Source organism: Phocoena phocoena, chromosome 19, assembly GCF_963924675.1.
Source record: "Phocoena phocoena chromosome 19, mPhoPho1.1, whole genome shotgun sequence".
Taxonomy (NCBI): domain Eukaryota; kingdom Metazoa; phylum Chordata; class Mammalia; order Artiodactyla; family Phocoenidae; genus Phocoena; species Phocoena phocoena.
The window spans coordinates 25,479,147-25,506,227 of NC_089237.1; the positions used below are offsets into that span (position 1 = coordinate 25,479,147).

The 27,081-nt window shown below is 42.2% G+C and overlaps 1 protein-coding gene and 1 pseudogene across 6 annotated transcripts in view; one reads left to right on the top strand and one right to left on the bottom strand.

Moving 5' to 3' along the window:
- The window catches only part of AP2B1 (adaptor related protein complex 2 subunit beta 1), a 118,463-nt gene that overhangs the window by 76,304 nt on the left and 15,078 nt on the right, over nt 1-27,081 (top strand). For 5 of the 6 annotated variants that reach the window (XM_065897326.1, XM_065897327.1, XM_065897328.1 and 2 more), the window contains 2 exons: nt 325-470; nt 3,769-3,898. In XM_065897326.1, coding sequence (XP_065753398.1) covers nt 325-470; nt 3,769-3,898 — 276 coding nt within the window. The remainder of the gene's footprint in view (nt 1-324; nt 471-3,768; nt 3,899-27,081) is intronic. The other variant, XM_065897331.1, reaches the window with a different exon arrangement.
- On the bottom strand, nt 8,080-17,371 carry LOC136138327 (glutathione-specific gamma-glutamylcyclotransferase 1-like; annotated as a pseudogene).

A 27,081-nucleotide genomic window follows, 5' to 3' on the forward strand; every position in this document is an offset into this window, starting at 1 on the left:
TTGCCATGGCTACCCATAGACTATTTTGGGGTTTGTTTTTCTTTTTTTGTTTGTTTTTGGCTTTGGTTTTGGGTTGGGTTTTTGTTTTGTTTGCTTGGGGTTTTTTTGTTTGGTTTTTGATTTTTGGTGGGTTCTTTTTGGTTCTTAAATAGTTGAGAGTGATCTCAAAATTCAGCAAATATGACTTTATCTGGAGCCTTTTGCATTTGGCTTGGTATTCATGGTATAAAAATCACCTTAGTTGCCTAAGGAAGTGAAATCTTAATTTCATCTTTATTCAGAAGCGTCCTGTCTGGTTTCATTGGGCTTTATACCGTGTTTCAGGTCTGGCTGCCTGCAGTAAAGGCTAAGGGCCTGGAGATTTCGGGAACATTTACTCACCGCCAAGGGCACATCTATATGGAAATGAACTTCACCAACAAAGCTCTGCAGCATATGACAGACTTTGCAATTCAGTTTAACAAGAATAGGTAAGAAATCTGAGTTCCCCAGCTCGATCCTGACACGGCAGTGTACTTTGTGTCCAACAAGAGAGTGTTCTATTTAGCAGTGGGTGAAAACTCTTGTGTTGGCAGATGTTTCATGTAGAGTGAGTGAAGGCTCTTGCACATCTGTTCAGTGGTCAGCTTCAACACTGGAGGCCCTAGGGAATTTTGCTGGGAAAACTCATCCATATGGAATAAGAAAACTGTCTTTGCCATTATAATTATACCTTTTCTATAATGTTTTGTAAATGAAATCATGTAGTATGGAGTCTTTTGCATTTGGTTTCTTTCACTTAGCATAATGCTTTGAGATGATGTTTCAGCAGTCTGTTCTGTTTTATTGAGTAGTACTCCATCGATGCTTATACCGTGATTTGTTTACACTTTCACCAGTTGGTGGAACTGGGGGTTGTTTCCAGTTTTATCTTTTTTGACTAAAGCGCCTGTGAATATTCACGTACAGGTCTTTGTGTGGATATATGTTTTCATTTTTCCTGGATAAATACCTAGCAGTGGTATTGCTGGGTCACATGGTAATAAGTGTGAATGTTCCAGCTGTTCCATACTCTTACCAATGCCAGCCATGCTTATACATGTATAGTAGTATCTCATTTTAACTTGAATTTCCCTAATGGCTAGTGATATTGAGCATTCTTTTCATAATCTTATTGACCATTCTTATATCTTCTTTGGTGAAGTATCTGCTCAGATTGTTCCTTTTTCTTTTTTTCTTTTTAATTGATTGTCTTATTATCAAGTAATAAAGTTTTTTATATATTCTGGATACAAGTCCTTTGTCAGATATGTCTTGCAAATATTTTCTCCCAGTCTGTGGCTTGCCTTATTTTCTTAACAGTGTTTTTCAAAGAACAAGTTTTTTATTTTTTGTTTTATTTATTTATTTTTTTAAGGGAGATTGCAATTGACACATATACACTGTTTGTTTTTTTTTTTTTGGCTGCATGGGGTCTTCGTTGCTGCGTGCCAGCTTTCTCTAGTTGCCGTGAGCAGAGGCTACTACTCTTCGTTGAGGTGTGCGGGCTTCTCATTGCAGTGGCTTCTCTTGTTGCGGAGCACGGGCTCTAGGCGTGCGGGCTTCAGTAGTTGTGGCATGTGGGCTCAGTAGTTGTGGCTCTCAGGCTCTAGAGCGCAGGCTGAGTAGTTGTGGCTCACGGGCTTAGTTGCTCCGCAGCATGTGGGATCTTCCTGGACCAGGGATTGATTGAACCTGTGTCCCCTGCATTGGCAGGAGGATTCTTAACCACTGCGCCACCAGGGAAGCCCAAGTTTTTTATTTAAATAAAGTTTACTTTACAATTTTTTCCTTTTAATGTCTTTTGCTTTTTGTGTTCTGTTTAACAAATCTTTGCCTGACCCACAGTTACAATTTTTTTTAATGTTTTTAATAGAAGTGTTAATAGATTTAGCTCCTACCTTTACCTTTTAGAATTCACTTTGAGGTACTTTTGGTGAGATAATATGTGTAAAGTAAGAGTCAAAGTAAACTTTTTTTTTTTTTTTTTTTTTTTTTGCGGTACGCGGGCCTCTCACCGCTGTGGCCTCTCCCGTTGCGGAGCACAGGCTCCGGACGCGCAGGCTCAGCGACCATGGCTCACGGGCCCAGCCGCTCCACGGCACGCGGGATCCTCCCGGACCGGGGCACGAACCCGTGTCCCCTGCATCGGCAGGCGGACTCCCAACCACTGCGCCACCAGGGAAGCCCCCAAAGTAAACTTTTTTTCCGTAGTAAGTCTTGAAGTCAGATAGTCTAAACCCTCCTACTATGTATGTTCTTTTTCAAAAATTGTTTTGGCAATTCTAGGTCTTTTGCCTGCTGGAATTTTGCTTGAGAGTGCAGTGAATGTGCAGATCAGTTTGAGGAAGAGTTGGCATCATACAACATTGAGTCTTCTAATCCATTAGCATAGCATATCTCCCCATTTATCTAGGTCATCCTTACTTCCCTCTGCAGTGTTTTATAATTTTTCGTGTACAGATCTTGCACATCTTTTGTCACATTTAAGTGCCTTATAGTTTTGATGTTATAGTAAGAAGCGTATTTTAGTTTTTGGTTGTTGCTAGTATATAGAAATACAACTGATTTTTGTACATTGAACTTGTATCTTGAAACTTCATTAAACTTACTTTTTAGTTCTAGTAGCCTTTTTTTTAGATTCCTTATGGTTTTCCACATAGATAAATAATGAGAGCAAGGGCAAAAGGGCAAAAGGGTTTTCTGACCCATAAATGTTGACACCAAAATGAGTGATGTGTCTACTCAAAATCATTTCTTTATTGCATTTGGGACTCTAAAGTGTAGTTTATCTACAAAAAGGAAAATGTTTCTTCTGCTAGTCTGTGACTCTTGAAATTGATACTACCTATATAAACTCAATAATTATTTTATAAATATTAAAATCCCATCTTCCTTCCTGAGGCTCATTAGAACATTAATTCATTTTAAATTTATATCATTAAGTTGTTTATCTGTTATACCTATGGGCCTACTTTTCCCTTTCTGCTCCATCTTTTTAAAATTGTATTCTTATGTTTCTGAGACATAAGACATGTCTGTCTTCCCTCATATATTTTGGGGTTTTTTTTGTAACTTCAGACTCAGGCTTTTCCCATCTCTTTACTATTCTTGTATTATTATTAGGCAGGCTTCTCTGAGAAGTCAAACTGGTGGGTACTCACTGCCTGCCTTAGGCGAAGTAAGTGGCCAGATTTGAGTCTACAACTTATCCTTTGGGGTGTTGTTTGGAATGTTTAAGCCAATCAACTCTGCTTTACTTAGACTGGCTCTTTCCCAATGATCATATCCTGTGTAAGTAAATAAAGAAGAAAGAAAATGAGACTTACCAGTAAATCATCCTCTGGTCTGATCAGGCAGGTTATCAAGCAAGTGAAATAATATCATTATACTTTACAAGGTTGGTATTCTTAAGTGTTCTTTCTCCCAAAGATTATCTAAGGAAGATGTATAAGAAAAAGATGCTTATCAAACCTGTCCCTCTAGGGGCATGATAAACATAAGAAACTTTCAGAATCAGAGCATTAGCAAACCAGTGTGCTTATGAATGTTTTCTCCTTCCTCAAATCTTCTTAATGGAAAAAAGAGGTTATGTTGTAACTAGTGTTACAGCAAATTAGAATTGGGCACTTTAGTGCCTGCTATTCCTTATGTTTCCTTCAAATGGAGTAAAAAGCCATTGAAACCTAAAGACGTGACTAAATCCTGCCTCCTGATTAACCTCTGGGATTTCTTCATCATCTCTCCTAGCTTTGGTGTCATCCCCAGCACTCCTCTGGCCATCCATACACCACTGATGCCAAACCAGAGCATTGATGTCTCCCTGCCTCTCAACACCTTGGGCCCAGTCATGAAGATGGAGCCTCTGAACAACCTGCAGGTTAGACTTTTACTTCACTCAGGGGTACAGGTTTATGTCTTGCCGATTTTATCTGTAAAGCAACCCCTCTCTTTCTTATATTAGATTTGGTCATGGAATAGGGTTTGAAATAAATCTGTGGAGAAGACTTTTATTTTTCATTAAAAATACACACAGAAGTCACTCATTGACACAAAGTTATTTTCTTTTTACTCAACAAACAAACGTTTCAAGGTGTTATGTACAAACTTTTTTCTTTCTTAAGACTTTCATAGGGAATTTGAATGTCACAAGAATAGATTTCAGTAGAGCTGTGTGGAGGTCATTTTGAACACACAGCCATAAATAGTTGGGTTATCTGCATTTAAATATGATAAGTGTGTGATAAGTGTGTGGTAAGTGTAGCAGCATCTTAGAGGAGCTCAGAACTTTATGAAGTTTATAAGAGCCTCTCCATCTTGAAAATACTGAATTTTTAGAATGCTTAAGGTCCTAGCTTAGAGTATCGTTTCGTTTTCACCACTTTGAATTTCTCTTGAAATTTAAGCCTTCTGGGGTTCAAGCAACATGAAGGCAGAGTAGTAAGCATGTAAGCTGAAGCTGTAGCAACCCTCAAGGGATAAAATACAGATATAAGCCCAAGAAGTTGAGGGTTTTAATGCTCACAAGGACAGAAGAGACAACCTTGGGCTGACCTGAGATGGGGAATTGTAACTGATCCCTGCACAAAGCTGAGACCCTGGAAAGGCAAGTCCCTCAATGAAAGGGGAACTAGGAAAAGATTTCCACAGGGGCAAGTGATGAGAGAGTTCTCTTTGACCTGGGTTCTGAGCGACCTCTTGTGAGAAATCCAGGGCCCGAATTTATACTGTGTACATGAAGAATTCTCCAAACGAGTAAATTAATGTAAAATTGGACCAGAACTGGTGAAACCCAGGGTACCTGGCAGAAGCAAATGCAAAATGGCCTTTATGCAATGGTTTTGAACTTTAAGGCCATCAGGACTCCCATCTGAGAAGAAAATCTCTACTGAAAGTCAGCTCACAATTTAACCAAAAAAAAAAAAAAGAGGGGAAGGTGCACTGTGACTGACAGTCAGAAGATGCAACAAAGAGGATTGCTATCCCCTTCTATCGAGAACTTGAAATGATAGAATAGTATGAATGAGACTATAAAACATGTTTCAAATGATGAGCAAAAAATTTCAACCTTCCACTTTCCAATCAAGACAGGTGGGATCCCATTGCTCAATCTCCTGGAAATACCAGTGTGGGATACTAGTACTTATGGTGAGAGACATCAACAATAAAATTACTTAGAGTTGAACGTAACATTCTCCAAGAGTTTAAGTACCAGTGCACCAAGCCTGCTTGCCAGTTGACTAACTACCTTGCTGCCTCAGCAGTTGACTGCTGCTTTCTCGGCAAAGGGTGTAATGATTTAGAGTGACAATGAGTGAGTCACAGTATAACTTGGCTCAGTCTAGAAGAACAAAACAAGGATTTCTGTGCAGAAGGAATTGGCTCTGTTGCTATAATGAGACTAATGTGTTAAGGCACTTTTCCAGCACAGAATCCTAAAAGAAACTAACTAACTCAAATTTACATCTCCTCTGTTTTCATTGAAATCTAACCTCCTGTTGGCCCACAGAGCCTCAAGCCAAATATTTGAGGACAGTCAGCATGGGTGCGAGAATGCTTTACTTTAGAATTAGGAAAGGGAATTTGGGTCACAGAAATGAGGGCAAATTTCCTACTCTTAAAACCAAAAGGAAACGGTAAATAAATAAATGTCAGTTTACTTCCCTATTTGCGTTTCCATTTCACATTCAGTGAAATGAACATCCCAAATAGGAACCCTCATAAAAGAAATTGAATCTTAGTCCAAACCCCTCCCTCAAAAGTATTGTTATGATATTAGGAGTAGCAAGTTTTCAATTTCACAAACGTGACATTATAAAAAACAATCTTAAAAATTTTCTATCCATGCAGAATGTAATAAAGCAGTTTCCATCTGTAGTCAACTATTGATTCTCCATGTTTTCCCCATGGATTCTTTTCTTGCAGGGATGTCATAATATTGGCTATTTTCTCATTAATTGGTATTGCCCAATGGAGAAAATAAGCAAAAACTTGAAAAGAGGTGAAGTTATTTTTCCCCGCTGTGAGCAGCTCTATTTAATGTCTGCTAGTGCAAGGTGAAACTAATGACTAGCTTAAAGTGGTGGGCTACTTTAGATTTCAGCTTCCATTCTGCTCTTGTCCTAGTATGAACAAAAAGAATCAGATCTTAACTTCAACAAGCTTAGACCATAAAGATCCAGATAAAGCCAGGTAAAGATTGATTGGCATTTAAATGTTATGCAAACATAATGTTTAAATTCAAGAGCTCATGCAGGAAAAATTAGTACTTTTCTAGTACTCCAGACCATAAAATCAGGAAAGAAAAAATGGGGTTTAGGAAATGAAATTTTGAAAGCAGTGTGAGTTTTAGCTATTTTGGCTAATTTGATATCAACGTAGGACAGATAAATCAAACCTAGTCGCCAAAACTGTAATGTAAAAAACTTTTCATTAAAAACATCGTCAAACTACTTATTGGCTTATAGTCTTTTTGAAACATTATTGAAAGACACTGTTCCCTCTTAAAATGTAAAATAGGTTATACCTTAGATACCTACTAGAAATTTGAACCTAGAAAATTTTTTCAGCTGTACTAATAATGTTGGTTGTAAAAGCCTTTGTGAATTCAACTTACCAATATTACACAAAGTAAAGCTTAGCTTGCCCCCGTTGGGAGCTTCTCTTGAGTTTATTTATATCATATAATTATATTCCTTAAAAAGAAAAGAGAATTGATCCCCTCTATTTAAATAAAACAAAAACCTTAACAAATGTCTAAATGAATTTTCTCTGAGTTTTCTCTGACTTTGATATCCTCGTTTTTCATTTCATCTGTGTCAGTTGCTTAGAAACATTTTCCCAATATACTCCTTCAAACTTGCTACCTGGCAGCTGACTGCTTCTTCAAGTCAGTGTCTGCAAAAAGACAGTAGAACGATGATATAACACGTGTTCATCCCAATCTTTGTATAGATGCTGTAGTGTTCTCACAGCTGCTTGGCCTCCTTTTTCACCAGGCTGTAAACTCTTGTGAGAACATGGATAGCACCATTCTTTCAAATTTTAATTTTATCGGGATTATAAAAATAAATTTAGAGTCAGCTAGTTCTGTAGTTAAAGAAAAACCCAGTCCCCAGCCTTCTCTCACCACTTATGGCCATCATCTACATACATATTTCCAATCCTTCTGTTTTCCTGATAGAGCTGTCTTAGAATTTGCTTTAATCATTGTTTATGTTATTATGATTATATATACTCCTCATAGCTGAGCTATATAGTGTGATTATTTTTTTCTCCATAAAATTTTATATAAGTAATTAGATATTTACACATGAATACCTGTCTTTTTGTTTAATTTTTTTTTTTTTAAATGAGATCAGTTTATGGATTATAGTATGGGACAGATTGGGAAGGTGCCAGGACCTATAGTGATGAGCTTCCCAGGAATAGACCAACAAACAGACAGGAGTAGCCCAGACAGAAGGACAGGGAAACAAAGCCAAATGGGTAAGAGGCCTAGGCCCAGCCTCAGCAGCTGTGTCTGGCCTCCAGATCCAGCTCTGCCCTGGGGACCTGGGGGATGAGCACGGCTGGCAGGGGCCTCAGCTCTTGTAGGGCCCCCTCTCCTCACTGCCTCCTACCCTCACCAGCAGGCTGGGACCTTTGACGGGTGTTGTTTCTGGGGCTAGGGAATGGTTGGTCTGGAGTCAGGGGCAGAGGGTCAGGGCTCTTGGAGGCTCCCTGGGGAGGTGGAGGCCTGGGTAGTATGGGGATAGCAGCAGCGCTGGGGGGAATCTGATCAGGCAACAGGCGCCTGGGGTGGGGCACCGCTCAGCAGGGCCCCTATATCTAGGGCAGGCCCCCCACCCTGCCCACCACACCAACATGGTTCAATAAATAAAGTTTCAAGTAGTAAGTCAGTGTCAGGTAGGAGATCTGGGGGCTAGCAGACAGGCAGGGGCTTGAGAGAGGCCCCAGTCGGCCCACCAAGTGTTCTCAGTGGGCTCCAGCTATATCAAGTCTGTCTGTGTGCACTGGAGTAGGGACCTTGCCCCTGTGTCCACGTAGGGGCTCAGCCCCTCAGACCAGTGCCAAAGCCTGCTCAGTGGGGCAGAAGCAGGGCAGCATGGTGCCCACAGCATCCACTATGGCTGCCAGGTGCTCATCCTGTGCCTGGGGCCCACAGAGCTGCCTGAAGTCCGCCAGGCGCAGCAAGTACTCAAGGCTGTGGCCAGAGAAGCCTCGGCAGGCCAGGATCTGCGTAGCGATGGCCTCCTCAGGCGCAGGGCCCAGGTAACCAGGGTTCTGCGGGGTGGCCACGTAGGCCAGTGCCTTGAGTAGTTGGTCAGGGGCATCTTGAGGGCAGAAGGTGACCTCCTTGGTATCATAGCCACCAAGCACTGCCTCCCACACGTTCAAGTACTTCAGGGCCTCATTGACCTGCTCACCTTGCACCTGGTACGCCACACCCCAAGTGCAGCCCTCACGATCTTCAGGGAGGGTCACCACACGACCAGGCATCTTGTCGCTGCCCCAATGGAAGGTGTCTCCCTGTCAGAGGTGGCCGCTGTAGCGGCGCATGAAGCCCACACAGCTGTCACTGTAGGCGAAGTCGGGCCTCCACACCAGGGAGCTGTACCCGGAAATCCACAGTGCTTGGGGGGCCGCCGTCGTCCTGGGGGGTGGGGTGTTCTGGGCTGCCAACTCCTGCTTCACGGTGCCGGCCACAGGACGGGCCTGGGCCACCTCCAGGGTTGGTCTCCAGTGCAGGCATGGCAGGACCGACAGACGTACCCACCTGGCCTGGCACTGCTTGGCCGCTCCTGTTTGTTTAATTTTTTGTGTTAACTGTAATTCATTCCCAAATTGCAGTGAGATCAGACCCTTCAAGATAGTCTTAATCGGTTTCACTTTCTTATAGTCTCCTTTTGGAGTCTTTTGACTGTGTCAGTCTGAACTGACTTCCTTCAACACCTGGAACTGTCGTCCTGGGATCTCCCTTCATAATAGCCCTGGGGATTCATTCCCTTCGCCTGTCTGGTATGTTGGGTCTCCTATTGTATTTTTCTTTCCTTGGTTTACTCCTTCATTTTGATGAAAAACATCCTCTAGTAGCTTCCCAAGAATAAGTATGTAGAGAATAAAGTTTTTGAGACTTCACATGTTTTAAAATGTCTTTTTTATCTTCACACTTGTCTGATGGTTTCTGTATATCATTCTAGGTTAGGAAAATAATTTGCTTCCTAGTGTGAAGCCATTCTGATTGTTGATCCTTTTCTGTGCCATGTTCTTTCTCAGTGAAAGCTTGTACGATCCTTTCTTTATCCTCCCATGTTCTGAAATTTCACAGTGATGTGCCTTGGTGTGTGTGTCTCTTTTCACCCATTTTACTAGGTACTTTTTGGGCTCTTTCAATGTAGAAACTTGTATCCTTCAGTTCTGGGAGTTTTTCTTTTTTATAGATGTCCCTCCATTTTCTCTGTCTCTCTTATTGGAAGTCTTGCTATTTGAATGTTGACCCTCCTGGACTGATCTCCCTTTTTTTGGTCCTATTTTCCATCTCTTTCTCCTTTTGCTCTACTTTCTAATTAGAAACATTATATGAAAATTTTTTAACTCTACAAAAGTAAACAAAATAGTGTAATGAGTCCCTGTGTGCCCATCATCTAGCTTCAATAATTATCAGCCCATAGTTAATATTGTTTCATCTATACCCCGTCCGCAGCATATTGTTTTGACGTGAATCTTAGACATTTATATCATTTCATCTGTAAATATTTCAATATATATATTTAAAACAGATGGTGTCTTATTAAAAACATAACCACAATAATTATGTGCACATTAAAAAATTAACAAGAATTCGTTAACATCAAATATCCAGTCAGTTCTCAAGTTTTTAATTATCTCCGTATCTTAAACTTTTTGTTTGTTTTTATTATTAGTGTTGGTTTGAATCAGTAAAGTGCACATATTATGATGGGTTGATATCTCATAAGGCTTCTTAGCTACACTGTTCAGTATGATAGCCACTAGCTACTTATAGCTGTATAAATTGAAATTAATTAAAATAAAATGAAATTAAAAATTCATTTCCTCAGTTGCATCAGCCACATTTCAAATGTTCACATGGCTGGTGGTTACTAGATTGGGCAGTGCAGAAGTAGAACATTTCCATCATTACAGAAAGTTCTGTTGAACAGTGCTGATCTATGGACACCCTCTCTTTTTCTTTTATGTTTGGCTTTCAGCAGCTTGACTGTTACGTACCTAGGTGTTTTCATTGTATTTATCTGGCTTCGGGTTCACTGAGCTTGGATCTGTAAATTGATAGTTTCTGCCAAATTTAGGAAAATTTTTTTTCCATTATTTCTTTAAATTTTTTTCCGCCTCAGCATCTCTATTCCCTCCTTTCAGACCTCCACTTACACATATGTGTAACCACTCAATATTGTCCCTCAGATCACTAAGGGTGGTTTTTAGTTGTTATTGTTTTCTTCCTTTCTGTTCTTCAGATGGGGTGATTCCTATTGATCTGTCTTCAAGTATACAGACTCTCCTTTTATAGGCTACAGTGTTCTGTTACATCCATTCAGTATAACTTTCATTTCAGATATTGTACTTTTCGGGACTTCCCTGGCATTCCAGTGGTTAAGACTCTGCACTTCCACTGCAGGGGGCACAGGTTCAGGCCCTGGTCTGGGAAGATCCCACAGGCCGCACGGCACGGCCAAAAAAAGAAATACAAACAACAGATACTGTACTTTTCAGTTCTAGGACTTCCATTTGGTTCTTAACTAAAATTACCCATCTGTTCACTCAGGAGTGCAACTGAAGAACCCTGTTTCACAGCCTACTCTTCCTTTATTCAACTTCCACCCTTTGGCCATCCCTTGGGCCTATGGATATGCTTACTGACCCTCAGGAAAAGTGACCAGTAGAAGTATTTCAAGAAGGCCCTGGAAACAGTGTTAGGGCTTTTTAGCCAGGAAATTCTATGTGTTCTACCTGGGCATGTCTCTTTGGCCATGTGGATTCTTCTATACAGCGGTTCCGAGGAAGCCAGAGGAAGATCAGAGTATGGCCCTCTAAACCATGAGGGCCAGGTTAGGAGCTCCAGTTACCCGTCACCGAGGGTAGCTAGAATCCTCTATGTCAGTACTTTCATGTCTTTCTTTAGGGGCTGGCTTAATTTTTCAAAAAATTATCCTTGCCTCTCCTGTTTAGAATATAAAGAGTGTCTACCAGCCTCCTGGGAGCTAAATTGGGAAAGAGGGCTGGAGAGTCTCAGCATTCAGTATATGCATAAATTCACTTCCTTCACCACCCCTCAGCCATGCCTGGCATCCCCTTCAAAGTGCCATCTATCTTACTATTTTATTTATTTTATTTTTTATGTATTTATTTATTTTTGGCTGCATTGGGTCTTCGTTGCTGCACACAGGCTTTCTTTAGTTGTGGCGAGCGGGGGCTACTCTTTGTTGGAGTGCACGGGCTTCTCATTGCAGTGGCTTCTTCTCTTGTTGTGGAGCACAGGCTCTAGGCGCACAGGCTTCAGTAGTTGTGGCATGTGGGCTCAGTAGTTGTGGCACATGGGCTTAGTTGCTCCGCGGCATGTGGGATCTTCCTGGACCAGGGCTCAAACCCACGTCCCCTGCATTGGCAGGCGGATTCTTAACCACTGCGCCACCAGGGAAGTCCCAAAGTGCCATCTGTCTTATTTTCTCTGAAAGAATCAATCTTTCAGTTTTATTCAGGGGCTGAGGGGCTGAGGTAGCTTAGAATGGTGGGGGGATCTAGGGCTGTAACAGTTTCTTGATCATCTTCCTTTTAACATCCCCTCCCCCCATTTCCCCTCCATACAGTTCCAGAGGCGCTACCAGTCCTAAGCCTTTGAGAATTCTGTGGTATTTTTGCTAACACCATTTGTTTCACAGTTACCGACATTTTGTTGCAGTTGTATTTTCTCTTCCCCGTCTTTATGAATTTATACCTTTAAATTTTTTCCCTTTAATTATGGCAGAATTTCTTCCAAGAGAAAGAAAATTTAAATGTGATTTTCAGTCTACTACCTTTACCTGAAAGCCTGATGGCACCTTCATAAAAATTCTTCTTTCCTTCTACACTACTTTATGGTTAGAGGTTAACCTATGGTTAAAGAATTGGTCCTTTAGTGTATATGGTTTTTATTATCTATCTTTGTATCCCCTTGATACCCCACATAAGTGTTGTTTAATAAGAGGATGGATATTAATTAGGGAAAAGCCATAATGTCTTGGTTTTTTTCTTTAAATGTCTCTTCTAAAACAAGGCAGTATTCATCAACTGTGTTCATTTAACCTTTGAATGATTAGGGCAGGAAGTGCTGAGGATGCTAGCTGCAAAGGACACAGTCTTACAATCCCATTTATTCATATCTTTAAGATCTTTGTCAGCCAAAAGGGTTTTTTTGTTTGTTTTGTTTGGCTGCATCGGGTCTTAGTTGCGGCACCCGGGCGCTAGAGTGCGCTAGTTGCCCCACAGCATGTGGGATCTTAGTTCCCTGACCACGTATCAAACCGGTATCCCCTGCATTGGAAGGCAGGTTCTTAACCACTGGACCATCAGGGAAGTCCCCAAAAGTTTTTTGTTTTTTGGTTTTTGGGTTTTTTTGCCAGTGTATGGCCCTGAGAAAAGTGTGTCCGTTGCTACTCCTGTATTGCAGTCCCAGCCTGTGAGACAATCAGTTGCAGATGGTGCCTGTTCCTAATATTTCATGTCTTCCATATGTCTGTTCACACTCAGAAAGCCCACAGCTGTAGCTATTGTACCAGAAAAACTGGTAAATGCTGCCAAACGGAAGATCTTTTCAGCAGCTTCCATCAAAGGAAGCAAACCAGCTTGGCATTTACTGACTTTTCTTGACTGTTGTGCAAGCCAAACAACCTCAGTATTAAAGCCTCCTTTGGTCTTCCGGGATCCACAGTTGAGGACAGTGCACTCTGATTGCTTTTATGGAACCACATGCTGCTTGAATAGACGCTGAGTCCTTGAGGTGGTGGATCTTAGGAGAACTATAAGAGATTCCCAGGTCACAGGTAGATCCAATGCTGAAAATAACCCCTGTAGACAGGACAGAATCTGAAATATTCCATTAGCAGTATGTAGGTAATGGTTATGAAAGATGAAAATATTTTACCACCAAAGAAAAAATTGTTTTTTCTGATTGCTGCTTCAAATCTGATATATTTTTCATGTCACATCAGGACTATAAATGTTTCTTTTAATCTCATCTGAGAAATAGGGTATCTTATATACTAGATGTTCCTTTTTCACTAGGTGGGCCTTAGTAAGAACCCTCTTTACCCTTTCTGTCTGGATAATCAAGATTCTGCTAGACAGTATCTTTTGTCTTTCTATAACCGGAACTCAACTACTGGCTTCTGGGACTCTCTTTTAGGATATGTTTGTTTTTTAATTTTTATTTATTTATTTAGGCTGCATTTGGGTCTTCGTTGCTGCGCGTGGGCTTTCTCTAGTTGTGGTGAGCGGGGGCTACTCTTCGTTGTAATGCAGATTTCTCCTTGCGGTGGCTTCTCTTTGTTGTGGAGCATGGGCTCTGGGCGCACAGGCTTCAGTAGTTGCAGCATGCAGACTCAGTAGTTGTGGCCTGCAGGCTCTAGAGCACAGGCTCAGTAGTTGTGGCACACGGGCTTAGTTGCTCCTCAGCATGTGGCATCTTCCTGGACCAGGGATTGAACCTGTGTCCCCTGCATTGGCAGGCGGATTGTTTTTCACTGCGCCAGCAGGGAAGTCCCAGGAATATGTTTGTTAATAGCGACGGCCCTGCTTGAATAACCACACATAAGCAGTAGATAAGAATTCTGTATTCTAAGGGACTTCCCTGGCAGTCCAGTGGTTAAGACTCTGTGCTTTCACTGCAGGGGGTGCGGGTTTGATCCCTGGTCAGGGAACTAAGATCCCACATGTGGCGTGGCCAAAAATAATCTGCCCTCAGTGGTAGGAGACAGTTGTTCCTGAAACCCGGAATTCAGTTCGTAGGACACCCAAGCTTGGGAGCTAGTCCCTCATTGAAAAGAGCCTGTGAGCTAAGGTTACTCAAGTAACAGAAGCCCATGCTGAGAATCTTGAGCAAATGGTAATAAATTTCACAAAGTAGTTCTACAGGGTAATAGAACTTTTCCTATCTCGAAATTTAATAGACGAAATTGTGCATTTTCATCTATTAAAATCTCAGCCATCTTTATATCATGATAGTAAGTCAGGAGTTGATGATGAAAAATGGAATTAGTTTTGTAGTTCTGGTTTGATAAATGATTAGAAAATAGATTGAATCATGTGATCTTTTTTGCAGTAGGGGACTTTAAATTCTGAATAAAAAGTCGGTACTTGTTTCTAGTACTTATGTTCTCATTATGGCTAATAATTTTTACGCAAAGCCTTAGGGTGTAATAGGTTGGAATTAAAGGAAACACCCTGGGATTTTCCTAAGCTGGATTGAAGCCCACTTGAGAGCCATATCTTGCCCTCATTCATGTTGTTCTCTTTATATTGCTATTTCGCTATGGTGTCATGTTCAGTGAGATAGGAAAAGAATTTCTTTTATTCACAATTTTTTAATATAGAGGTTATACATAGGTTTCATGGTATTGAGGTTCATACATGTTGAAAATAAAACTTGAGAAAAGCTTTGAGCTGTATGAGTGTGCAGACAGAAAGAATGTAAAATCTCCTGGTTGTAAGGATGACCTTTAATATTGTCTGTTTTAAACCCTATTTCTGATGGAATTTGCCTTGTATTAGCTGTGATTGGAGCCTCAGCATCTACATGAATACTACTAGTGATTTACTACCCTAAAATGGCCCATTCCATCTTCCTAAAACTCTCTTAGGAAGTTATTTATATTGAACTAAAATTTGTCTGTCTTTAAATTCTATCTGTAGATCCTAATTCTACAGTTTGAGGTTTTATAAGGAGATATGTTTTTATGAAGCCTCAGCTTTTTTTGGCTCCGGGCACGCAGGCTCAGCGGCCATGGCTCACGGGCCCAGGCACTCCGCGGCATGTGGGATCTTCCCGGACCAGGGCACGAACCCGCATCCCCTGCATCGGCAGGCAGACTCTCAACCACTGCGCCACCAGGGAAGCCCCTGGTTTGAGGTTTTATAGAACAAGTTTCTCTCTGAATCAAGGTTCATAGGGCCTGAAAATCAGTCAGGTGGGCCTATAATGAAAATATACTCAGTCTGAATTCATTTTCCCTTTTATTCCACTTCAGGAAGGCCTAAATTTATGGAAGGACATATGTTTGTGTGTTCTGCAAATAGATATCAGTTTTATTGTTCTAATTAAAAGAAAAAAAAAAAGCGGTTAGAGGTGGAGACACTGGGCTTCCCTGGTGGTGCAGTGGTTAAGAATCAGCCTGCCAGTGCAGGGGACGTGGGTTCGAGCCCTGGTCCGGGACGATCCCACATGCCGCGGAGCAACTAAGCCTGTGAGCCACAGCAACTGAGCCTGTGCTCTAGAGTCCGTGAACCACAACTGCTGAGCCCACGAGCCACAACTGCTGAAGCCTGCGTGCCTAGAGCACGTGCTCCACAACAAGAGAAGCCACCGCAATAGGCCTGCACGCTGCAACGAAGAGTAGCCCCCGCTCACCGCAACTAGAGAAAGCCCGTGTGCAACAACGAAGGCCCAGTGCAGCCTAAATAAATAAATAAATAAATGGTATTCTTTAAAAAAAGAAAGAAAGAAGTGGAGACACTGGTAAATGTACTTAGACTCAGTTACAGTTTGGAGACAAAGGAAAACATTATTTAATTATTTTTGAAAAGTGTGTGAATGAATGGTGGTCCTTAGCTTAGTGGCAACAATCCTTCCCAGGAGCCATTGAAGGAGATGGAAGGCAGATACTCCAACTATGAAAGCACCAAACTTCTCAAGTCCATAGCTCATGCTGTGCTTCTGACAATAGTTTCTGCTCCTTCTGTATATGACCTGATTCCCCAGTAAAACTGCCCAGAGATAGCATCTGTGCACAGTGGGCTACCCATGTACCCAGTCATCTTGACAGCCACCTGTGCCTGCCTTTTTGTCCATGTTGAGGTTAAATAATATAGTGGGCATTACATAGGCACACCTGTGAACCCTCTTGATTTCTAACTTGCTATGAACTAATCTGTGTGTTTACCACCTAGAACCTAGATTAGATTCTAGATCAGTTTCACCTCAGGATTTTAAAATGAATAATATTCATTCACTCTCATTACTGAAGTCTGTTCTTCTGTTGAGTTTTTACTGGGTCTTCAGTCCCATGATATACCAGACTGGGGTGTGGAATAGCTGATAACTTTAACTGATAGTTTATTAGTCCTGCCTTCACCATTTTGTGACTCAGTACTGTATGTACGAAATGTATTTTAAAGTTGAACAGTAAGCCCTGCATAGCAAATAGTTCATGCTGTTGATGTATTCTGTGTACTCGTATTCTGTGTATTCATAGTATTCTATGGTGCAACAGCTGCAACCAAGGGCACGTCACCCAGTCCTAGCAAGGTACACAAATCTGTCATTAAAGGGAAAAAGAAAGATCGTGCCTTTAGGGTGAGAGCCTATGTAGGTCGGGCAGAACCTGTTTAAGGTAAGACCTTGGGTTTGGGGAACTTGTCTGTCTGTCAGGCTGAAAGGCCTGTGAAAATACTGCTGGCTCTTTCTGGCAGCTGAAACTGCATAGAGTAATTCTGTTGTAGACTGCTGGAGGAGGAGAGCATTAGGGGCTTGTGATTAATTTGGTTAGCATTTGGTTACTTACGGGTAGTAACCAGATTGGTCAGTATAGCACGGCAGGTGGGTTCTGTATTGACAGAAAGAGATCAAGTACGCTTTTTGCTGTAAGTTTCTGATTTATTTTGCCTAACATGTAAAACTTGGAGGAAGCTGCCTGGAGCAGGAACGGATGCAGTATATCTTAGCATTGTTTTCCCTTGACCCTGTGTTCCTTTTGAGGCACACAGCTGCTAGTGACCCTCTCTACCTAGGTATGGTCCTGTCAGAGTTGTGGCAGTTGCTTAATTCTTGCTGTACCACTGCCCTGTTATACATGGGTTTACATCGCCAGTGTGGAACAACTTGCATTGATACTTTTTCTAAGCGGAAAAGCCCAAGTCCTAACAATGGTCTACAAGTCCCTGTGTGATCTAGCCATGCCTTCCACCTCCCCCTTACCTCATTGACTTCATCTCCTTCTCCTCCCCTCACTCCACTGGAGCCACACTGGCTTCCTCGTGGATCCTCAAACAGGTATACTGCCCCCTCAGGGCCTTTGAATTGGCTGTTTCCCATGTCTGGAATGTTCTTTCTCCCAATTGCCATATCTGCATGACTCATTGCCTCCTTCAGGGTTTTGCTAAAGTAGGACCTTTTTGATAAGGCCACCTCACTCTACTCCCAGTATTCTTGATTCCCTTTACCCTTACTCTCCCCCAGAGCACTTATCAATTTTAAATACTGTTTATTGTTCTTACTCTCCTGCCCCCCCTCGGTCACTGGACCGCAAACTCCAAAAGGGCAACAGTTTTTGTCTTCGTTTTTTTTCTGCACTGATTTATCTCCTAGTGCCTAGAACAATACCTGGCACACAATAGGTGCTTAATAAATATTTGTTGTTGAATGACCCTTTTTGCTTTCATTTAAGAAAGTGTTTACAAATATCAGGTGCATCTGGTTCTTGACCAAACTCAGCAAGGGCACCTCCTCATCTTAGCAAACAGGGTATCCCTAAACACTCTGTCTGCCAGTTGTTTCTTAGTGGCTTTGCAGTCTACCCCCTGCCCCTGTTTCAATACCCTTTTACCTGGGTGGGTCTGGTCCTGATCCCAAGTTTAATCTGAGGACCTACAGTCACAGATTCATTTTCTCTCAAATGGGCAGAACAAACAGAAGCTGCTGCTTCCATTACTCTTGTTTATAGATATTTGAAAAGGCAAGATCACAACATGTTAATGGACCCTATTTCCAAGGCTGGCGATAACTAGGAAAATAGAACATGTGACTATTCTAACATTTGGGGAACTTTTTCTGTTACTAACCTATGTCTGTGTGCCACTTCAAAATAAAAACAACTTGTCACTACACAACTATTAAGCCATTATCCTAATGCCCTCCGACTGTTTTGTATCATATTCTCAGAGTAAATTTGGAAGCTTAAGGATGCTCTGTGTGTGTCTTGGAGCCCCAGGGAAAACCAGAATCATTTAGCTGTCTGACAGGAAATGGAGCCGAGCAAGCCCATTTTTCTATGAGACCAGAAAGAAGCCTGACTTTTTTCTAATTCTGATGGATATGAAGTGATGAGAAGGCAAGCTTTAAAAGGAAGGGCAAAAGGGTTTGCCTTCTGCCAGTAGATGATCATTGTATCTTGTCGCTCAGTTCTTTGCTTTCAGAAAACAGTTTTTTCAAATAATACTCAAAACAGTCTAACTTTGGCCTTTAAAAGGGAAAAAAATTTTTTTTATTTAAAAAGGTAATGGTCTAGCATGTCCCAGTTCCAGGTTTTTCCACCCTTCCTATCAGAAGAGTTTGCTTTGGTGGGAATGGGTGTGATTGTTTATAAGTTCAGAGGTAAGCAGTAAAAAGGGTGGGACTCCTAAACTGAAATTCACTCTGGGGTGAGGTGTCACAGTGCTGGCACTGGAGGTTGTGCTGGGACTTTAAGGGTGTGAGTGCAGGCTGACTGCAGTTCAGATGGCTTTAGTGGTGGCTAAGGGTGGGCTTCAAAAAGAAGCTTCATGAAAGACTGCCTCTGTCCACAGAGGCAGTCTTTCATGAAAATTGTGACCTTTCCACTTTTTTTCCAAATGCCTTTGACGGAGAGGGGGAATTCTTTTTTAAAGCAATACTTGAGAGTCTAGCTTAAGTTGCAGAAGAATTACAGAATTTGATTCCAGTAGTTCTAACCCTACTGTGCTTTAGGGTTCTTCCAGTGTACAGCCTTGGAGACTTATCATTCTGATATACTCCTTCCTCTTCTAAACTAATGTCTGTGTATATATACCACTTTACAGTGTTAGTCTTCTCATTGCTGTTCTGGAGATTTAATCTGCCTGCATTCTAATTCATGGTGTTAACTCTGTGGGAGGCTTCTGAGATTGAGATTAAGCAAAACTGCATGACCGAATGGGAACTCCAGGAGGAGTCATAGTTACATCAGTTTCAGTATCTTTTGGTTTCTCTTCGCCTTTCAAAACAGGGCCCACCAAGAGAGCTTGTCTCTTAGGTTCTCATTGCCATTCTTTTTTTTTTTTTAAATATTTATTATTATATATATATGTTTGGCCGCGCCGTGTCTTAATTGAGGCATGCAGGATCTTCATTGCGGCATGCAGGCTCGGGCTTCTTAGTTGTGGCATGCGGACTTCTTAGTTGTGGCATGCATGTGGGATCTAGTTCCCTGGCCAGGGATCAAACCCGGCCCCCCTGTATTGGGAGCGCAGAGTCTTACCCACTGGACCAGCAGGGAAAGCCCCCTCATTGCCATTCTAAAACCCAGTAATTATGTGTACCACTAGAAGATTTAAGTTTAAGAGATCATCTATCTGAGGGTCTGTTCAGAGCTTTCCTTTCCATTCTGAGAGCCACTTTAACATGGAAATTTCAGATGCTGAAGTGCATGTTGTTGCCCAAGGGGAAATTAGCTTAGGGACATGGAGCTACTGCTTTTATCAGGAAGAGAGGAACCTGTCAAGTTTTCCCTGTAAGAGGCTCCACCGTCCACATGCTCTTAACAATGAAAATCAACAAGTGTGGCTTTTATCTATAATGACAGCAGATTGGCAGTGTTTGAGGGCTGCTCAGCTGCCATGCAATCCATCTGATCTATTGGGTGAACTAAAAAAGAAAATAGAGGCTTCTTGTTTGAATCTTAGCCCTGGAAGTAAACTAAAGATGGCTGTTCAAGTTAAAATGTAATTAGCATCGGAAGGAAAGTAAATTGACATTTTCTATGGTGGGTTGCATGACTATTTCTGCTATGTTTTTAACTGTATTCAGACATTGTCAGATATTATAGATAGCCCTGATTTGTCAGGACGTCTCTGAGAAGTCTCAGATAATGTATCGGTCAATAGGGTTCGAAATGGAAGACCATATTTAAACTAAAGATGGTAGATATTTTTTGGCATTGACTAGGAATGCAGAACTACAGGTAGATTTAACTCCAGCAGCTAGCAGAGAGCCTCTTCTGCTTGAGTCTCAGATGACATATCACACAGTTGGAGTCAGTGTCATTATAAACCTGTCACTCAGAGCCATTCCCCTAGGCTCTGTTGACTAGGTGGTGTGGTGCTTTAACACACATCTGAATCATCATTCCTCAGACAACTGGCGATGGTTGGCGTCACTGCCTGGTCCTGGCTTGGACCAGCCTGCAAATAATCTTTCTAAAAGCTAAATGGAGAGGAGGAAAAAAAAATTCCTCAGACACTTGGAAAGGTCACAAGTGACGTCATGGAAGAGTAGATGATATACTGTCAAAGGTGAGCTGTATACCACTTGGCTTGAATTTTCTTGTGGCAGTGCCTCCTGTGGTGATCTGTGGGGAGAGGCTGCATTTGCCGGAGTTCACACTGAGTTCATCTCGTACCTTTTTATAGTACTTTTGAGCACACTGAAACAAGGTTAGAATATTAATTCAGTCTGCTCCTCTCCAGCTGTGCCACCATAAAGAGGCTGCAGCTCCTGCAGCAGGCTTCCTATACTATGGAAAGAAACTAATTGCTGGTTACAGGCTGAAGCTGACAGGCTGCTCTTTCCCCAGCAGCCACTGAAAGTAACTCTTAAAAATCATTATTATTATTAAGCATTTATAGCCCGCTTTTGTGTTTTCCAAGTGCCTCATAATCATTTCTATTTGCTCTTCTTATTGATGTCCCTGAGAGGCAAGTTAATATTGTTATGTCCGCATGTCACACGTGACAGACCAGAGGAACAGAGGATTAGGTAATCAGCTCCTTGGTACCATCTGTGATCTGCTTTAGGCATCCTCAGAGCAGAAACTGAGGTGTGCACTCTGTTCCTGAGCTCACTGAGCCCATTTCCTCACTGCTTCCTTTTTAAGTTGGTGTATGAGTATTATGGTGGTTATACTTTTTTGACTGCAATTTACAGTAAGAGATACATTTTACATAGTGTATACACACAATACATAAAACTGAAAGTTTCAGGAAACATTACTTACTCTTCGTGAGACACACTATGACATTTTCTATTCTATTTTTTATGCCAGTTTCATCCCACTAAATTAATTTTAAGTAACACCAGTTTTAGGGGGCTTTCCTGGTGGCTCAGTGGTTGAGAGTCCGCCTGCTGATGCAGGGGACACGGGTTTGTGCCCCGGTCTGGGAAGATCCCACATACCGCCGAGCAGCTGGGCCCGTGAGCCATGGCCGCCGAGCCTGCACGTCCGGAGCCTGTGCTCCACAACGGGAGAGGCCACAACAGTGAGAGGCCCGCGTACTGCAAAAAAAAAACCCCCAAAACACCAGTTTTAAAACCAGCATGTTAGGAGGTACGTGAGGCTGAAGAATACACACGGTGTGTTCGCCTGGAGCATCAGTTTTATTTAAAGGAAAATGGAGAAACACATTTTCATATTAGAACACATGGATTCATTATGGAATAGCATGGAACTTCAAGGAAATTTTGTTCTTATGATGGGCTACTTCATATTATGCGCCTAATCCTGATCCTTACCCCTACCTCCACCCCACTATATATGTCCATTCTTTCCTCCTCTGTTAAGGGAAGTACACTGGAAAAAACTTGAGAAGTCCTGTCCTTTTGGAAACTTTAGACCAAGTTCATATCTTGTCTAAACCCAAATGGCTGTCAGGAACTTTGAGTAGTGTATTTTACAGTCGTTATTCTTATTGAGCCCTTACTCTGTGCCAGTCACTGTTTTAGAAACTGAGAATACAGTAGTGAACAAGAGACAAAAATCCCTTCCCTTGTGAAACTTACATTTTACTCGAGGTGGATTATGTGGCACAGGGACAGGCAGTGCACCAACAAATAAGTAAAATAATATGTCAGATAAGAGCGATGGAGAGAAACAAAGCAGAGGTTGGGATAGGGAGTCCTAGAGTTGGAGGTTGGGTGGTATAATTTTATAAATATGTTGGTCATGGAAGACCTACGTGAGAAGATAATATTTGATTTAAAGCAAAGACCTAAAGGAGGCCAGAATGAGCCTTGCACATTTCTGGTGGAAGAGAATTTCAAGCAGAAGAAACAACAAAGGCAAAAAACTATGAGATAGGAGTATGCCTGGTATGTGCAGGGCACAACAGCAGGCTCCTGTGGCTGATGGGAGAGTCATAGCATATGACAACAGAGAAGTAAGAGACATCCAACTATAGGCAGTTGTAAGTTTGGGAAGTCATTGGAAGTTTGAGCAGGGAAGTATTTATGAATTGATCTACATTTTAAGATCACTGCCTTGTTGACAGTAGACTGGGAAGCTAGGTGGGGAGGGTGGGGAGAGACAAGTGCAGAACCAGGGACACCATAAAAAGCTTGGCAGTGTTTCATATACTGAGTTTGGAAAGTCAGCAATAGGGTCCATTTAGGGATGAGATGGGGAGATCAAGAATTTGGTTTTGGACATGTTCATTTTCAGATATCTGTTAGTTATCCAAGTAGAGATACCAAGTAGGCAGTTGGATATATATGTGATAATTGATTTGCCATAGGCAAGCTAGACGTTGATGTTAAAGCTCTTGGAAAATACTTCTCCACCTTGTCTGGATTATGTCTTTCTGTTCTGTACCTGTTGGGATGGTGAATTTCAAAATAAGAAAACAAAGAACTCTCCTCTCTCCCATTGAAGCAGTCAATATCATACTCTAAGGTTTACTCAGTTCTGTTTAAGAGAGCTGCCATCTGGGAAATTCCCTGGTGGCGCGGTGGTTAAGAATCCTCCTGCCAATGCAGGGGACATGGGTTCGAGCCCTGGTCCGGGAAGGTCCCACATGCTGTGGAGCAGCTAAGCCTGTGCACCACAACTACCGAGCCTGTGCTCTAGAGCCCGCCATCCACAGCTACTGAGCCCACGTGCCACAACTACTGAAACCTGTGCACCTAGAGTCCATGCCCTGCAACGAGAGAAGCCACCGTAGTGAGAAGCCTGCGCACCGCAACGAAGAGTAGCCCCGGCTTGCCACAACTGGAGAAAGCCTGCGCGCAGCAAGGAAGACCCAACGCAGCCCAAAATAAATAAATAAAAATTTAAAAAGAGAGAGAGCTGCCGTCTGGATTGGAATTGGACTGGCTTCATACTGTGTTTTCCTTGAATCTTTTTTGCCGAGACTCCCGAAGAGTTATTGGCATATCCTTGGAGAATCTAATATTCTTTGGGTTGTGATCTACTGCCTATGTTATTCTTCCTCAACATCTAAATATTATTTTAGCCCAGTGAATTTGAAACCAAAAGAGCCCACGTATCATTCTATCCCCCCCATCCTTGCCTCATCAAGTATCTGTGTGCCTAATGAGCCATGTTACTGGTGAAATTATGGGGTTTTTTTTTTTTTTTTTTTTTTTTGAGGTACGCGGGCCTCTCACTGTTGTGGCCTCTCCCATTGCGGAGCGCAGGCTCAGCGGCCATGGCTCACGGGCCCAGCCGCTCTGCGGCATGTGGGATCTTCCCAGACCGGGGCACGAACCTGTGTCCCCTGCATCGGCAGGCGGACTCTCAACCACTGCGCCACCAGGGAAGCCCTATGGGGGTTTTAAAATAAATTTATTTATTTATTTATGGCTGCGTTGGGTCTTTGTTGCTGCAGCACAGGCTTTCTGTAATTGCATCGAGTGGGAGCTACACTTCGTTGCGGTGCGCAGGCTTATTCCGGTGGCTTTTCTTGTTGCGGGGCACGGGCTCTAGGTACATGGGCTTCAGTAGTTGTGGCACATGGGCTCAGTAGTTGTGGCACACGGGCTTCAGTAGTTGTGGCTCACGGGCTCTAGAGCGCAGGCTCAGTAGTTGTGGCGCATGGGCTTAGTTGCTCCATGGCATGTGGGATCTTCCCGGACCAGGGCTTGAACCCGTGTCCCCTGCATTGGCAGGCGGATTCTTAACCACTGTGCCACCAAGGAAGTCCCTGAAATTATGTTCTGCATATGAACGATGTACAGGTTAAAAAGGAAAAAAAAAAAAGGTTGAGAAACCAGTGTTTCATTTCATTTGCTCAACTTCTTCCCCTTAAATTTCATGCAGCAAATACTTATTGAGTCACTAGAATGTGAATGAAGATGAGAGCCCCTGCACTGAGAGAGAGATCATTGTGTTGTGGGTGAGGCAGAGATAAACAATTATTTATTCTCTATAGAGGTGCATGGATTGGGTGCTACGGAGAGGAACTAGAGCCTTCCTGAGAAACCCTTGTCAAGCTTGAACTGCATCTTCAGATTAAATAGATATTTTCCAGACAGATAAAGTTTTAGGAGAAGAACATATTAAGCAGAAAGAACAACATCTGACAAGAAACAGCATGTCAGTTTCAGTGTTTGGGGAGCAAGAAGTAATTCTGATGTGCTTGAAGTTAAGGAAATAGGCTGGAGAGGTAGGCAGGGCCCAGATCCAAGGGAACCATATACATTTGAAATAAATGTGGTCCTAAAAAAATAGCCAAGAGTAAAAGTTTGAGAGCTGCAAGATGCAGATTTTGAAAATCTAATGTAAACGAGATGAAACGCTTCCTCACTGAGCTCTTGTTAGCATAGTTGTAATACTGCATTTGAGCATGTGTAAGATATCAGATAAGCCTAATGTGGTTATCCTTAATTATGAAAAATTCTGAGTAAAAAGGTAAAGCAGAAAATGGTGAAAGAAGAGGGAACTTTTCTTTGAGAAACATTTGTTAATAGTACTTAATTGTAAGTCAGGCACCATTATAAGTGCTTTGCAAACATTTACTCGTTAGCCTCATAACAACCCCGTGCATTTGGTCCTGTTTGTTATCTCCATCCTTCAGACCGGAGACTGAGCTGAGTACTACTGCCTAAAGTCACACAGCTAGTAGGTAACAGAGTCAGCATTTGAAATCAGGTGGTCTGGTCTGGTTCCCAAGTCCGTGTTCAGAGCCACTGTGTCTGCTGCCTCTGATTTGGGTGTCCCAGCTTCTCAGAGAATTATTCTAGAGCAGAAGTCCAGGGATAGTCTTCAGGGTGTCCTGAAGCCCCTGAAGTTTTTGTGGAAACATTGCATGTACGGTTTTCAGAAAGAAGGTCCCTGACTTTCATCTGTTTGTCAAAAGGGTACTTGAGGCAGAATGGTTTTAGCACTGCTGACCTAGAAGAGATTTTCATGTCTTTTCCATTGTTAAAGGGCTTCGGTTGGAATAAGGATTCCCTCAGATGAACAATCTATTTATAAGCCCACACAGACTTCTTAGGTAACATTGTTCTAAATTAATTACTTGTCTGGTTGATCTTCCTAGGAACTTTTTCCAAAAATACATGTTCCAGGTCCCAGATTTAGGGATTGCTGTTTTTTTAATACAGGATGGAGTCCCGGATTCTGTTTTGAGAAATCTCTCCAGATGATTCTAATATAAGTCTTTGGTTGAGAACCACTAATATTACCTCTTGGAGGACATATGACCCACGTTAGCCCACTTGAACCACTTCCAGTTTTCACTTCTAAATGACCTTTACAGAGCCTGGCACTCCCTCAAGGTCTTCTTGGTGCCCTTATTTGAAATAAGAGTTCCCGTTCTCTCATTGCTGAGTACCAGATGAATTAGAAAATACCTCCTTCCCAGAAGCCCACAGCTGGTATAGATCTTTTGAAGTAGTGCTCTAGTACATCTTAAAGAATGTCTAAGGTCCCTCTTCCCTGAGGTTAGTTACTCTGCTTGTATTCACCAGACTCAAGCTTTTTGAGACTCCTGCTGTCTCAGCATTTTGGGCATCTGATTATGTGATATAGGTCAGAAACTCCTGGGTGTGGGTCATTGAAAGGTTAAATGTACAAGTTACAAGGAAAGTAATTTGATGAATTCTTATAGGAAAGAGGGCAGAAAGATATCAAGTAGACATACCCAAACCAAATTATGGAGGATGAAGTAAAGGTACTATTTAAGGTGGGGAAGGGACTTCCCTGGTGGCTTAGTGGTTAAGAATCCGCCTGCCAATGCCAGGGACACGGGTTCGAGCCCTGGTCTGGGAAGATCCCACATGCCACGGAGCATCTAAGCCCGTGCACCACAACTCCTGAGCCTGCGCTCTAGAGCCCACGTGCCTAGAGCCCATGCTCCGCAACAAAGAGAAGCCAACGCAATGAGAAGCCCACCCACCACGACGAAGGGTAGCCCCCGCTCGCCACAACTAGAGAAAGCCCGTGCTGCGCAGCAACGAAGACCCAATGCAGACAAAAGAAAAAAAGGTGGGGAAGATGAGTTGATAACAAATGTAAAAGAACTGGAAGTACTTCGGAAAGAGGATATTTCTATCTCAATATGCTGTTGGAGTTATAGGCATTTGCCCCAAGAAGGGGCGGGGAGAGAATAGTGGTGCTAGATAAGCACTTTTTACCTTTATTTTCTTAGAGAGAAATAGACTTGGTTACTGATTATAAAACTCACCCAGAGAAATGGTTTTCTGCAGTGCCAAGAGCATAGATAGGAAAGTCACCAGTGACAGGAACCAGTGGGAAGTGGTAGTTTCGAGCAGTTCTTCTCCTACTCTCCCCTCTTACAGTATATGGCTCTTATAATCTGCCACGGTGGAGTCTGCCTGTTTCTGAATAGAGACACCAATCAGTGTTGCCCCTGAACACAGGTACTTATTATAGCTTTTTAAAAAATATGAACAGCATGCCCTGGATTGAATGGGCCATGGTAGAATCACAGCCTGCCCAAATCCAGAAGTTTGTATTGTGAGAAGAAAACTCATTTCTTCATTTGTTCAAAGGCTTTTCCTTCCGAGAGTCATCAGATTTACGAGTGTTTGACCCAGCAAGCTTTTCCAGCCATATGACTTAGGAAAGTAAGATTTTATAAAAGAAAGAGCTTTAAAACTGATACCTG